The 15,994-nt window shown below is 36.9% G+C and overlaps 1 protein-coding gene across 6 annotated transcripts in view; it reads right to left on the minus strand.

Annotated features, from left to right (window-relative positions):
• Positions 1-15,994, minus strand: part of ZZZ3 (zinc finger ZZ-type containing 3) — a 118,162-nt gene that overhangs the window by 57,931 nt on the left and 44,237 nt on the right. For 2 of the 6 annotated variants that reach the window (XM_066376588.1, XM_066376591.1), the window contains 3 exons: positions 13,142-13,274; positions 10,621-10,774; positions 3,918-5,470 (listed from right to left, as the gene is read on the minus strand). In XM_066376588.1, the coding sequence (XP_066232685.1) occupies positions 3,918-5,419 (1,502 nt within the window). In that variant the 5' untranslated portion in view covers positions 5,420-5,470; positions 10,621-10,774; positions 13,142-13,274. Of the gene's footprint in view, positions 1-3,917; positions 5,471-10,620; positions 10,775-13,141; positions 13,275-15,994 lie in introns of those variants that run through there. The other 4 variants (XM_066376593.1, XM_066376592.1, XM_066376589.1 and 1 more) reach the window with 3 other exon arrangements.

Here is a 15,994-nt window from a genome sequence, read left to right on the forward strand (position 1 = left end):
AAGGCCCACGGTCAAGGCACGTATGAGAAAGCAGTCAATGAACAACTAAGGTGTTGCAATGCGCAATGAAAAACTAATGATTGATGCTTCTCCTCTCTCTCTGTTCCTGTCTGTCTGTCCCTGTCTATCCCTCTCTCTGACTCACTCTCTGTTTCTGTAAAAAAATACATACATAAATAAATAAATAAATAATTAAAAAAAAAAAAAAAAAGGCAATTAGAGCCCTGGCCAGATGGCTCAGTGGTAGAGCATCGGCCTGTCATGCAAATGTCCCAAGTTCAATTCCCGGTCAGGGCACACAAGAGAAGCAACCATCTGATTCTCCACCCTTCTCCCTCTCCCTTCTCTATCTCTCTTCCCCTCCGCACAGCCAAGGCTCCACTGGAGCGAGTTGGCCCAGACATTGAAAATGGCACTACGACCTCGCCTCAGGCTCTGAGGATGGCTGCATGGCCTCCACTTCAGGCACTGGAATGGCTCCAGTTACAATGGAGCAACACCCCAGATGGGCAGAGCATCGCCCCCTGGTGGGCTTGCTGGGTGGATCCTGGTTGGGCACATGTGGGAGTCTGTCTCTCTGCCTCCTTGCTCCTCACTTAAGAAAAATACAAAAAAAAAAAAAAAAAAAAAAAGTCAATTCTTTTGAGAAATTTTCCAGCATGAGAATAAAAATGTATATTTGATGGTATGTATGTACATCCATGGGTGAAGGAGAATAGTAATCCTCTACCCCAACTTTCTTTTTTGCCAGTTTACCTCAAAAGTGCCCTTTAACAACAGTTTTAAACTACCAGAAATTTACCTGAAACTTGAAAGCACTTGAGACAGGTATTATGATGCAATTTTAACAATAACAATTTGGGTTAAAAAGAGCCAACATTTAATCCAACCATCTACTGGCGCTACATAAAAAAGCATAGAAATAAGGACTTTACTGACACAGATAACATCTGACATGATCAAAAACCCTCTCCTAATTTTCCATATATTCTTTCTACCCAAACTGTTAATCAAGATGCTCCCTCGCCTGACTGGGCAGTGGCGCAGTGGATAGAGCGTCAGACTGGGATGCGGAGGACCCAGGTTCGAGACCCCAAGGTTGCCAGCTTGAGCACGGGCTCATCTGGTTTGAGCAAAAAGCTCACCAGCTTGGAGCCAAGGTCTCTGGCTTGAGCAAGGGGTTACTCGGTTTGCTGTAGCCCCACAGTCAAGGAACATTTGAGAAAGCAATCAATGAACAACTAAGGTGTCACAACAAAAAACTAATGATTGATGCTTCTCATCTCTTTCCACTCCATTCCTGTCTATCCCTATCTATCCCTCTCTCTGACTCTGTCACGGTAAAAAAAAAAAAAAAGATGCTCCCTCTCTGTCTTACTTTTCCTAATTTGTTTCTTTTGGGGGGCAAAAATGTTAACAGTGTCAAATTAGTGCTATGTTCAAAAGACTTGGAACAAGGCAAAAAAGCAAGCCTTTGGCCCAAAGACACCCAATGAGGCAGTAATTTGAGAACACTGTCCTAATAAAATATCTATTATTCAAATTCAAAGGACTCTGTATGTACTAGGGAACCTATGAAACTGTATTGCTTTCATTCTCAAGGCTTAGGAATGTGGAATGTTATTCTTAACAACTGTTGAATAGAAACATCATCCTTCAGAATCATCATGAGGGGTATTCTTACCAAAAAGTAACAGTAAATTCATGGGAAAATGTTTTTCATCATCATTAACCAGCTAAGCCCTAAGAGATTATCTCTTTTGTCAAGAACCAATATGAAGAAAAAAATTAACAGTATCATTTTGTAAAAGTATACACTTCAAGTTGGTATTTTCCCCAAGACATATATGCTCTGCTTCCTTGCACCTGCAATTAAACAATTCTACTTTTAAAAACTGATACATAATAGTAATGGTAAAACCTCAACTTATCCCAAATTGAAAAAACTTAAATTATGAGTTATCTCACATTGAACTTCAAACATTTCAAATACATGAAAATCCTAAACAGTTACATAAAATAATAAAATGCTCAGATAAAATGACATCTCGGTTAAACCTAGTATTAAAATTTTATTTAAAAAAAGAACAAAATTTTCAGGAGACACCTATGCTAAAAAGCCGCTGTATTATATACAAATATGAATTATATGTAATGCATGGCAAAAAGATTAATGTTCTACAAACAGTATTTGATTCTTCTGATACATACCAGGATCTGGTAACTAGAACAACAAAAACATTACAAAGGTTTCTCAAATCAGTATTTTTATGTAGTCTATATAATCTGACCATGATATTAATTCAAAAGCCTACTCTGTAAAAGTGAAGATGATTAACATTTATATGTCTATCTTTTACAGTTACTGATTTAAAATAAACACTGTTAACAGTTCCTTTCAAGATTTAGACACAGTTAGCTCCAATACTTTAAAGCAGCAACTTTCAATCACCATGCCATGAGAATTTTTAAAACACACAATACCTGACTATTTAGTCAGGGCACTGCCTCTTTTCTCTTAGACTGTCAAATACAAAAACGAAAATAGCCAACACAACAGCCATTCAATGTAAACTAATCAAAATTATATCTATTTTTTGTAAGACTAGTAAAAAAAATATTTTTTTAATGTGCTGTAGATTTTTAGTAATTTATGTACCATGAGATAAAGGAAGATTGAAAATCACTGCTTTAGGCCCTGGCCGGTTGGCTCAGTGGTAGAGCATCAGCCTGGCGTGCGGGGGACCCGGGTTCGATTCCCGGCCAGGGCACATAGGAGAAGCGCCCATTTGCTTCTCTACCCTCCATCCCCTCCTTCCTCTCTGTCTCTCTCTTCCCCTCCCGCAGCCAAGGCTCCACTGGAGCAAAGATGGCCCGGGTGCTGGGGATGGCTCCTTGGTCTCTGCCCCAGGCGCTAGAGTGGCTCTGGTCGCGGTAGAGCGACGCCCCGGAGGAGCAGAGCATCGCCCCCTGGTGGGCAGAGCGTCGCCCCTGGTGGGCGTGCCGGGTGGATCCCGGTCGGGCGCATGCGGGAGTCTGTCTGACTGTCTCTCCCCGTTTCCAGCTTCAGAAAAATACAAAAAAAAAAAAAAGAAAGAAAGAAAGAAAGAAAATCACTGCTTTAAAGGAAATCTAAGCAAAACTGTGACAAATCTGGAGTCTGAATTCTTTATTTTAAAATGTGCCTTTATCACAAAGTTAAGAACTGATACTATTTTAAAGGTACAGTCTCCCCTTGTAATTTAGAATCAGGAAAAAGCTGTCTCAAATGTTTTGTCAACTGCAAAACATACTACTATTGTCAATATGCTAATTACCTCATACAACTAGCTGTGATAGTATTTAATAGTAATATCTACTTCTCTAACTCACAAAAGTCAAAATGATGCATAAAGCACATCTTTAAGTCAAAAGTTGTAACTGGAAATTAAATATAAGCAACTGAGATAAAAGCAGATTTGTAGCCTGCAGATTTCCCTTATCTGGATGGTATCTAAGCATTCATTAATTTGTTTCACACTATCCAGGAGGCATAAACACTTCATAAAGCTCTATAACTATAAATAAAAACATACCATGACAACTATTTTATAAACTAATTCAAATAGTATAAAATTTACTAAAACAAAAGAAATACCATCAACCAAGTTTCCGCATGTCTCTTCTAATTGAGACACGTTGAAATACCAAAACTAGAAAACCATATTGCCATTGAGAAAGTAAAAGTTGAGTTTTAAAATGGTTTTTTTTGGAGTTCTTTTTTTCTTTTATGAGTTGAGAAAATTATGTTAAACCTAAAAGTTCAGCCAAAGCATTAATTTCTAGCTGTAATAAAAATGCTAAGAATAGACATGAATACCGAAAACTTGGGGAATAATAAACAAAGCAGAATTCATGGTTACCATATTTACACATACTCTTTGTTGTGTTTCAGTGCCACATGATCTGATTCAAAGTAATAAACATCAGGATCATCATCTTCCTCTTCTGTAATGTGCGGATTGGCACTCTCTTTGGCAGATGGCAAATTTCCAAAATTGAGTCTTGCCTCTGAGGGTGGCTTACTTTGTCCTTCACTTCCATAATTTTCAGAGTCACAACGTATCCCTTTTTCGTTCTGAGAAATTTCATCAGGATTTGTGGGAGACTCATTTATATTATCACTAACAGTTGCATTTGGTTCATTAGGACTAAGAATATTCTCCTCAAATTGTCCATTTTCTCTGCTAGGAGAATTGTTTTTAGTGGGACTACTTCTGGTAGGGGCCGCCCTTCGTGGTGAAGTTCTCAGAGTATATCGATGTTCTTGAGGTTCTGACAAAGACATCGTTTGAGCTGAAACACAGTCTAGAACAGAAGATGGTTCCGGTTCTCCAGAGACTGGCACACTCTCAAGTCTTATGTCCGGGGCGTTACTGGTATTCTCATGACACTGCTCTTTTGAGGCACTGCTATCTCCCACCACATCTACTTCCTCCTCAGAATCCCTTAAAGATGACTGAATTTCAGGAAAGGGGCCTGCCACTGGCTCAGTAGTCACCTGATTAACATGTTCCACAGGCAGGCAGGCAGTTACTATTTTGTGGTCCTCCAACTTGACCTGCACTTCTGAAATTGTGCAAGGCACGTTATGGTCTATATAACTGTCCTTCCTACTAGCAAGGAACATTGAAGTGTGGGAGTCCGAATCCCCATTTTCAGCTACTGATTTTTCCTGCAACACATAGGAACCAGTGCTATTTTGTTTACTGTTCCCATCAGGCTGACAGTCATCACAGTTTATACCAGCTGAATCACTGTCATCAACACCATTGACAGCCAAATAGCCTGTGATTTCTTCCACTACTGCAGAATTAAGTGGCCCTTCCTCACTGACATTCACCTTTTTAATTTCCCTTTTCTCACAATCATCCAGTATAAGACATCGACAAGCTCGTTTAGTCCCTTGAAAATTTGCATCATTGTCCACTACTGTACTCCTCTGTTCTACTGACTCCTTGTCTGATTTTATAGGTGAATCTTCTTCTGAACTGTTTGCTGCTTCAGATCTAAGACAACGTTTAATTCTTTTTAAAACTGGTGAAACAGGTTCTGTTTGCCTTTTCTCACAATTTTCTACAGCCTGCCTTTCTACATTATCTTTTTCTGAAGAAGAAAGTCTTCTTTTCCTAGGGCTTACCCATGATTCTCGAGTACTTTGCTGTTTTAAATCAGGAGTTTTCCCACTATTATTTCCCTTCTGAATTTGCACAGGCTCTGGTCTCTTCTTTGGTGATCTTGATCGTACTTGAGAATGAGAAGAGATTTCTTCAGGGTGAGCAATGCTACGATTCCTTAAAGTTCTACCACAAAAAGATTCATCCAAGCCGTTTAACCCCACTGTTGATCTTGTAACACGAGTAGATCGGGAAGCAGCCATACTATGGCAAATCCCTACAATACGGTCATCATGATCCACTCATTGGGAAACCTTCAAAAATGTAAACAAAATAATGAGAAAAAGGTAATAGTTAATATACCTAAAACAAAAGTACAAAGCTACAACTTTTTAATCCAAGTATAGCCAATATTAATAAATTACTTGATATAATTTGTTATTAACATTTCTAAGAATGCTAAGAATAATAGCTAGCCATTCATTATATGGACTCACTTTATATGTTTTATATACATTAACTCACTTAAATCTCACAACTAGAATAGGTGCTATTAACATCCCTATTTTACAAATGAGGGGATTGAGCTACACACATTTTAAGTTATCTGTCCAGAGCCACAACGGTAGGTGGAAGGGCAGAGATAGAGACCAAGTTCTTAACCTGCCTTGCTGTGCACCTGCCTCTTGGATACATAGGCACAAAGGGTCCAGAAAAGATCTCTCAAAGAAAAGGTTTCATCTTGGTTATTAAAATACTAATCTTGAATTCATATAACAGCTATCATAAAAACTATCCCAATGATTCCTCATGTTTTTTCAGGAGCTTCTCTTTTTACTTCACTTTTACTACATGGCGTTTTGAGTCAAATCCTTTGATAATAAACTATGCAGCATCCAAAAAATTTTGGTTGCAGCACATTTTTTGTAATTAAGCAGATTAAAACTTGCAGTGGCTAAGAGCAATTAGAGCAAAGCCAAGGAGACTCTCTAGACCCCAGAAGTAGTCACAAATTAGCAATTGAAACAAAATATTCTAAAGAGGATAGAAGACAAAAGGAAAGAAGCTGCTGAAGCAAATAGTACACTTAAGAAATCAGGAGTACACATATTAAACCCTATCCTTTGCTTCTTATACAGCTCCCATGCTACAGTTTTAAAGCATATTTGGGAAATGAACATTTTCTGGTGTGAATGCTTGGTTGTTTCTAGGATTAATAATATGTGAGGAAAATTCTTAAATGCCCTCACTGATCCATCTGGATAAACTGGGAGGGGTTTAGTGGTTAATTTGCCAATGGCTCTCTCATCAAGCAAAATAAAAGAGCTGTTAACATTTCAAGTCCCCCTTCTTCTGCTCTTCTGTTTAGTTTTCACAAGATAACTTTGCCACTTCACTAACTTTGAATGGGGTACAGGATAGACAGAGAAAGAGCCAATAATGGCTCTAGTCCAAAGTTTCACAGCACACCCCTCCCTCTTTCCTTTCTGCCATCCTTCCCACAGCTGCCCTCTCCTATAACTTCCCAAATGCCGTTTTCCCCCAGCCCCTTCAAATCAAATACAATTTCTCCTTTGCCTCAAAGAGAAGTATCTAACAGTGGAAAGATTATGAAGAGCCACAGAAGACACAGCAACATGTTATAACGTACAGAAAAAGAAACATTAAAAGAAATCATCTTGCTGTTCCTGCCCGCTGGCAAATGAACTGAGTGAGAAACTGTCCTGTAACATATGTAAGTTGGTTAAATTTAGTTTTGTTTCAGAGTATGGCATATTTTTAATTAACAAATTTTTAAAAGCTTACAAGAATAAAACCAGCTCTGGGATTCAAGCATGAAAATTAGTTCTAGAGAATTCCACAGCAATCACATGAACAGTAAGTGTGGGGACACCAACCAGAACTTAGAAATACCTTCCTCACAGTAAACTTTTACTATTTTGGTATTCATTACAGAAATCTGATATGTAATTCTCTTTCATTAAAATCATTTGAAGATTACAGTCTATTATTTTTATTCACCAGATAATAAACACTGAATGACCCTAAAATATCCCCTTTTAATTACAAAAAAATTTAAGTAAAACTTTGAATTATATTTCAAAAAGAACACAAACTAAAAATATTAATATAAATTGTTTAATGTACCCAAATCTGGAGCTCTCAAACTTGAAGGTGACTGATTTCTAAATACTAAATTCCTACATAAATACACAAAGAAAACTTTACTTATACAAGCAAATGCAAATATCATTGATGCAAATTTGATTATACTCATTACTGATGGCTCAAACAGAATACTGGAAATAGTAATATTTTATAAATATACAAAGACAATTGGGTAACCTTTACTTTTTAAATGTGATGCCAATTAAGGGTGTATAAATCTCTAATGATTCCAATAATGAGCACTCCTAGACCTTCTTTTTTCTTCACATCAATCTAAATGAGAGCAAAATCCTGCCTTATCATTATTAATGAAATAAGCCTAATATTATTAGTACCCAGAAGTATACCGCTCACAAAAATTAGGGGATATTTCAAATGAATATGAAGCTATAAAATATCCCCTAATTTTTCTGAGCAGTTTACTATAAACATATATATTATTATAAAACACCATCAGTAAGGGCCTATTTTATTTCTTCATCAATCCAGAGATCAAGACACTAATAAACATAAAAAAATTAACCTTTTTGTTTCCCTTGCTAAAAATGTTTTTATTCCGTTCAACAATTACAATAAAGCCCAAGTTTTACACTTCTCAAATCTTGACCATTGGGCCATATTAAAAGCAAAACTGTTTTTTAACAGAGATCCTTTTGATATCTCAAACTCTTGTAACTCAAAGTGTGATCTGAGAGGACCAGCAAGCACATGGGTATCTCCTGTAAGCTTGTGAGAAATACTTATCAGGCCCTGCCCTAGACCTGTCAATTAATCAGATTCCCAGGTAAAATATACAACTATAACAGTTTGAGAAGCAATGCCTTAGACTACTGCATCCAGACAGTATTTTATTAAAATGTGTCATCAATTTCAAACTAAATTAGACCTATTTATAATATATTCTTTAATTGTTTTTTGATCCTAATAATAAAAAATTTATAAATAAATCCATGATCTCTCTGGCAAAGGACGCATCAAACAGAGGACTGTAAAAAAAATCTCTTGCCTAAAATTTACATATTACATGTACTTAAGGAATAAATTGCTTAAAATTCTGAAGATTAGAGTTAAATGAAATTTAAACACTTTCTCCACTTATGAGTTTTTTCTTCTGTTTGAACCATTTTCTTCATCTTTTCTATTTTAGACAAGCATACATAAACGCATATACTGTAGTTATCTGTTAGACTGAGTACAAAATTCAATGAACAAAAAGGGACAAAAAACATCCTGATTATTTCAACTAAGTCTTAACATTGTTTTGTCATGCTTAGCAAAGTATTATAGACCAAAGCGATTGTTTTCCTCATTTCAACTTACATAATACAATTACTGAAGAAATTCAAAGAATTTCTGTGGAGCATAAAATTATATTCCTAACAAAAATTAAGTTGCTAAAGAAACAGAAAGAAACTCAGTACAAATTAGCATCTCAGAAAAGACCCCTACTACTTAATAGGGGGCACATGGTAAAAACCATAGCTAGCATCAAACTGGAACTGGAAATTCAATCATTCTAGTTTTAGATTAAAGGAACTGTTAACATAGCCATATGAGCAAAACCACCCAAATCCTACCTATAATTCTACATATGTAGTCCATTTATTTTCTGTTGAACTGCCCTCCCCCCAAATTTGTATCCATTTTTACCTCAAATTTAATAGGGTTCTGAAACAGCATCAGCTATGTTCCAGATCATAAATCCCTAGCCCCTGTAATCACATCAGCAGAAGTACATCAATAAGAACTAAAAGGAATAATAAACATTAAACTGAACTGGTCCACCTAATGAAACACTCATATTTAAGAAAAAGAAATCTCAAAATGGTATTTCAAAGACACTGTCTATAACTTTTGCTCCTACTCTAATTAACAAAGTAGTAGTTTATTTTGGGGATTGAGGGACTGGTAACCGTCCATTAACATCAATGTTCTAGCTGATATTTATTATCATAATATTTACTTTGATTAAATGAACCATTTTTGGTAAACTGGTCATGATACCAGGTAGACACACCAAAGTGAAAAGCAAAAAGAGCAAGAGCAATTAGAAAGTGCTATCAATATGATTCTTTTTCTGTCTAGAATGGCAATTTTCAACTGGTATGCCACAAAATTTTTTAATTTTTCCATTATTTGAGAGAGAGCAAAAGGAAGGGAGGGGGGTTGGGGAAGAGAAAGAGGGAGAGAAGCATCAACTTGTTGTTCTATTTAGTAGTGCACTACTTGGTTGCTTCTTGGATGTAACCTGACTGGGGATCAAACCTGCAACCTTAGCACACCAGAGTGACACTCGATCCATTGAGGAACCCAGCCAGGGCCACTGCAAAATTTTTTTACATGTGTAATACCTGACTATTTAGTCAGGTGCACTGACCTCTTTTCCCCTTGATTGTTAAATAACAAAAATGACAATAGGCAATACAAGAATAGCTGTCCAGTGTGAAGGAATCAAAATTATATCTATTTTTGGGGTCAGATTGGCAAAAAATACAATTTTTGGTGTGCCGCTGAATTTTAGTAATTAGTTCACACGTGCCATGAGATGAAAAAGGTTGAAAATCGCTGGTCTAGAACATAAACATGAACTGTTTAAGAATTGTTCACACTATTCTTGTCACACAATTCTTTTAAGACAAGTTTCTTAGTAAAGCAATTATCACTATTTCTATCAGGTTAAAAGTTATCTGTAAGGTTAAAAGTAAAAAAGTGAAACCTGAGAACCACCTATGCAATACAACTTGAAGTTCTTAATATTCACCTCTCTGAAGCCTGGGAAATCTATTATTTATATTGTCTTATATAAAAAATCTCTTCTTCCTGTCTGTCTGTCCCTATCTGTCCCTTCCTCTGACTCTCTCTGGCTTAGCCTCAAAAAAAAAAAATCTCTTCTTTCTCTCCCATTAAGAGACAGATACATGAGTGATGACAGGTAGATAGGTAGATAGATAGATAGATAGATAGATAGATAGATAGATACAGATAGAGCTGAATGAATACACACTTAAAGAGACATCAAGAAGAAAGAGAACTCAAGAAATTCCATAATGTCCTTGAATCAAAAATACCTATGGTGTCAAATATGCCCTGGAAATTCCAATACAATCAGTCACTTCATGTATCCCCTGTAGGGAAAACAGTGGGAATGTATTTCATCCCCATCCCATTCCCTTATAGCTCCACATTCCTACAAACTGTATAATTTTCCATGCAATAAAAAGCTTTCCCTCCCCCCTTCAAAAAATAAAACATCAAATTGTAGATGTCTTCACTACTGCAAAACTAAGTAACTTACCTGTACAACCAAAGATCTATCATTGTGGAAATATTATCTCTTTTCCTTATATCCTGAAGGAGTTGGAGCTATGATCTAGAATAGAGCTTAAGCATCAGGGTTTCAGACTCTCAGCTTCAGCCATGGAGAATACTAGAACCTTCTAAATTCCTTTCTTTAAAATAAAATTAAAAAAAAAAGAATTAAAGAAGCAGATTAACTTATGCTAACAGATTTACCCCTTCCATAATAAGAGGAAATAGCAGGTAACAGAATATCTGTCCACAGTAACATTGCTGGTACTTTTTGATAATTTTGTAGCCTTAGAGATACTAAGAAAATGGGGAGGGGGAAGGAATGTAGGGGCCAAAATAATAAATAAATAAGCTTGACATATACTAAATCCTTACAACTCAATATTCGTTTGAGTCAAAATGTGACTCAGTTCTTTCTCTAGAGTCTCAGGTAACATTTTTCTGAAGTGACCCAAAGACTGCCCTTGGTAAGAGTCCTCATACAGAATTTATAAACTCTTATTCTTGAGGCCTTCCCAAATGTTGACCTTCATATGAAAAAAACTGGGAACTGAACAAAAAAAATTTTGGTTATGCACATTAAAAAAATTAACCAAGCCTTCTTTATTTCCATGATAACCTTAATGATTATTAAAAGTACTACAAGATTCAGCCTTGACCAGCTGGCTCAGTGGTAGAGCATCGGGCTAGCATGTGGAAGTCCTGGGTCCAATTCCTGGCCCAGGCACACAGGAGAAGTGCCCATCTGCTTCTCCACCCTTCCCCCTCTCCTTTCTCTCTATCTCTCTGTTCCCCTCCCGCAGCCAAGGCTCCACTGGAGCGAAGTTGGCCCCGGGCACTGAGGATGGCTCCATGGCCTCCACCTCAGGCGCTAGAATGGCTCCAGATGCAACGGAGCAATGTCCCAGATGGGCAGGACATCACCCTCTGGTGGGCTTGCTGGGTGGATCCCAGTCAAGCGCATGCAGGAGTCTTATTTCTCTGCCTCCCCTCTTCTCACTTCAGAAAAATACAAAAAAAAAAAAAAAAAAAAAAGTGCTACAAGACTCTATTCTAAAGAAAAATGTCTAGGCCCTGGCCGGTTGGCTCAGTGGTAGAGCGTCGGCCTGGAGTGCAGAAGTCCCGGGTTTGATTCCCGGCCAGGGCACACAGGAGAAGCACCCATCTGCTTCTCCACCCCTCCCCCTCTCCTTCCTCTCTGTCTCTCTCTTCCCCTCCTGCAGCCGAGGCTCCACTGGAGCAAAGATGGCCCAGGCGCTGGGGATGGCTCCTCGGCCTCTGCCCCAGGCGCTAGAGTGGCTCTGGTCACAACAGAGCGACGCCCCGGAGGGGCAGAGCATCGCCCCCTGGTGGGCGTGCCGGGTGGATCCCGGTTGGGCACATGCAAGAGTCTATCTGACTGTCTCTCCCCATTTTCGGCTTCAGAAAAATACAGAGAAAAAAAAATTCTATTATTTTGGCATATGCATTTTCAACAAGGAATAAAACAATAAGGATTTTCTGGCTTTAGTACCCAGCTGGCCAGATATTTTAATTACTATAATGAAATTCTATTTCTTGGACAGTCTGGTTAATTACAGTTTTATTTTATAATAATGTATTATGATATCCTTTTCAGAGAATCTGGCTAAATGGGTTTTTATGAATGCCAACTGGAAACAAGGAGGAACACCAGGAAAAAGACTAGCGATGTTTATGATGGAAATTGTCACTTTGTGATAAACATAAAACTAGCTATTCTAAAAGTGGCACTATTTTAGGTGAAGGATTACAATTTTAAAACTGATGTAATTTATCAAGCTTTGTAAACTACAGTTACTGCCTAGTAAAAACAGATTATGGCTTTAGTCAGCTGGAAAGTGAACAGGGCTGATACTTAGTATCTATAGGTGTAATCTCTCCCAAATATGCCCTGTAAATTCTTGAAAAGCACGAAGTAGGAAAACTGTAAGTAAAATAATGGAATGCTGCATTAAAAAAAAAGTTTGAAATTAACATGAGGATAGTACATAGTGAAAACAAAGTCCTATAAAAAGTAAGCCTTAACTTGAAAATGCATGCTTCTTATAACAAAGATTCCACTGCCGGCTCCTTCCTGCCTAACCCTGAAAGCCTTTCGCAAACATGGCAAAACCATTACACTCTAGTGTGTGGTGGTGATGGCAATCATCAGAGACAAAGAGGATCCACAGTATAAGTTGTGTCTGAGAAACACTGACACGCCCATTCTAGCACACTATCAAGCACTAGTCAGCCACCTTACTACCTTTATCTACAGGGTTTGCTATAGGAGCATCATCTATTATGATATTTACCACGCAATGATATCTGCAACTGTTATTTTCACAGAAGAACTGATACTTATAGCTGAGTTCTACCAGTATTAAAATAGGATCAGGCAGATGAGTTTCTAAAAGTCTGATATACTGAAAAACAAATGTTAGTCAATTACTTCTACTAACACTACAGCCTGCTTGACCTTAATTAAGATTACATTTTTTTCTTACCTTTTTAAAAGTGTTTCGCCTAGTGTTTGATTCCCAAACATCTGCATTTATCTGTCATCACTGTTCATGTCGATGTTGCATTGAGACGTCAGGTATTAATTATTTATATGGTTGTACTAGCACAACTTGGTATCTGTGAAGGGAAACCATAATATAGTCACTATGAATGTGTTACTATTTATAGATCTGTGAATAAAACTGGTATTTCTAAACACATAGCACACTGCATTTTCTAATAAATTACAAAAAATAATTCCTTATATTTAGCTACAAAATATATCTTCAATAAATGATTTGCTAATAACACACTTAAAACTGCTTTTCAAAGTATCCACATAAAACATTTCAAAATTAAATTCAGAATTTGCATTCTTACAAACTTGAGAGCTCCTTAAGATTTCTTCTGACTACCAACCTAGGTATACATCATTTTCCAGGACTTTGTACTTCCTCAGATGTTATAGAAAAGTACTAGTTTTGTGTTTTACGAATAACCTTAGACAATAAACCTACAACGCTTGGGAATACAATTTAAAAATCCCTTAACTGTGACTTTAGTATATGCAACACCTTTTAAAGTAATATTTTCTTTCTGTGACTAATTTGTCAGCATTATTTTGGAACAGAAAATAAATGTGACATAATAAATAAAAAAATAACCAAGATGCAACTCTGTAAACATTCTTTAAAAGTAAGCTTCTTAAAAACATAAACTTAGGCCTGACCAGGTGGTAGCACAATGAACAGCGATCAGCCTGGGATGCTGAGGATCCAGCTTTGAAACCCCGAGGTCACTGGCTTGAGCAAGGAGTCACTGGCTTAGCTGGAGCGCCCTGGTCAAGGCACATATGCAAAAGCAATCTCTGAACAACTGATGTGCCACAACTATGAGTTGATGCTTCTCATCTCCCTCCCTTCCTGTCAGTCCATCCCTGTCTGCCCTGCCCCACCTCTCTCATGAAAGAAAAAAAAAATACTTGGTTGTACATGACGAGCCTGAAATGAAAAACACACCCATATGCTTACAATGAAGACAAATATATAAAATTTTTCTAATATTTTTTACAAATTATGTTTTTTACAAAAAGATTATTTATAACTATTTCTTACAAGATATTTTTTACAGAATGTTTTTTGTGATTTATTAGTTTAATAGTGGAAAAAAGAGCTACAAAAATGTTATTCATACACAACAAAGAAAGAAATCTATGAATACCATGGTGTGCCATTCCCAATTCCTACATAATAACAACAAAAAGTAAAAACCTCCCAAGGAAATGCAGACAGCTTTATGCTGTTTTGTGGATAAAATGTGTTACCAGACTTGTCAACCCACCAGATCTGTGCAAAGTTTTCATTAACAATAGAGTAGAAACTAGTATGTCAAATATATCTCAATTGTAGTTTTTCTTTTGACAGAGACAGAGAGAGTCAGAGACAGGGACAAATAGGGACAGACAGACAGATAGACAGGAAGGGAGAGAGATGAGAAGCATCAGTTCTTCGTTGTGGCTCCTTAGTTGTTCATTGATTGCTTTCTCATATGTGCCTTGACCAGGGGGACTACAGCAGAACGAGTGATTCCTTGCTCAAGTCAACAACCATGGGGTCATGTCTAGGATTCCATGCTCAAGACAGTGACCCCGTGCTCAAGCTGTTGAGCCCATGTTCAAGCTGGACGAGCCCACGCTCAAGCTGGAGGCCTCAAGGTTTCAAATCTGGATCCTGTGCGTCTTCAGTCCAACGCTCTATCCACTGCGCCACCGCCTGGTCAGGCATATCTCAATTGTTTTTAATTAGACAAAGAAAATAGATAGTGATTAAGAAACACTGACATTCTTAAACATTTAAAACAATTCTCTACTCATTTTTCAATGTTAAAAAGGATGCTAAATACCATAAAAAATTAATAGAATTTTAAGTATTCCTAAATTTTTAAATTGCTACCCTGAATTATGAAAACCTACAACAGTTTATTTGTATTTAACTATAGTAACTTACTTCCAGAAGTTTAAAAGACTTAGCTGTTTTGTCTTCTAAAAGCACACAAAGTGGGAAACAAATCACTAAAATCCTTTTCCTAAGGCCTTATTTATTCCTTGCCACAGACCTTTGCTTGTTTTCACATACTAATAAAATTCATTGACTATTCAAGAATTCAAAAAGCAAGTCCAAAAACCAATCTTGACTGAAAAGAATTACTTTTCCTACTGTTTGCAAGCTAACACTGGCACTACTGTGTCAAACAGATTACAGGACCTCAGATTTATGACACATATGAAATCACTTCAAAAGACTACATAAAACCTCACTAGAAAATACTGTCGGTTCTATTGATACAGCAGAGGTATAAGCACCTCAACTTACTACAAAGACTAAGCTAAACGCAATGTAAATTATACAACAACTGAAATATTTTTTTTAGTTTATTTATTAAGACTTTGGGAAGGAACCTCTAAAGAAATATTTTACTATAGATTCATATTTAGTACTCAATCCTTCAGTTGTAAGTGAAAATATCAACTCTGTGCACTACATTATGTCTTTAAATAATTTAAAAGAAATAGGGAGAGATACTCAAAATCAGCTGTAAAAAGCCTTTGGAATTATGGTCAGTGACAAAAACATCTTTCCGAGACAAGTTAAGTTTATTACAGTTAACTTGCTATAGAGAGCTGAACCAAATTTTGTTTTTAGGAACTAAATTTGTTTATTGAGAGCAAGAGGATTCAAGAAATATAAAAATCAAAAGCTTATCTGGCTTTAATTGGCTTTTCTTTCTCTTGTCGAATGGGATGGATCTTTATTTGTACCTTTTCTAAGGGTTCCAAACTGCTGGTGAAATCCTTACAG

The sequence above is a fragment of the Saccopteryx leptura genome, chromosome 3 (assembly GCF_036850995.1).
Source record: "Saccopteryx leptura isolate mSacLep1 chromosome 3, mSacLep1_pri_phased_curated, whole genome shotgun sequence".
In the NCBI taxonomy this organism is placed as follows: domain Eukaryota; kingdom Metazoa; phylum Chordata; class Mammalia; order Chiroptera; family Emballonuridae; genus Saccopteryx; species Saccopteryx leptura.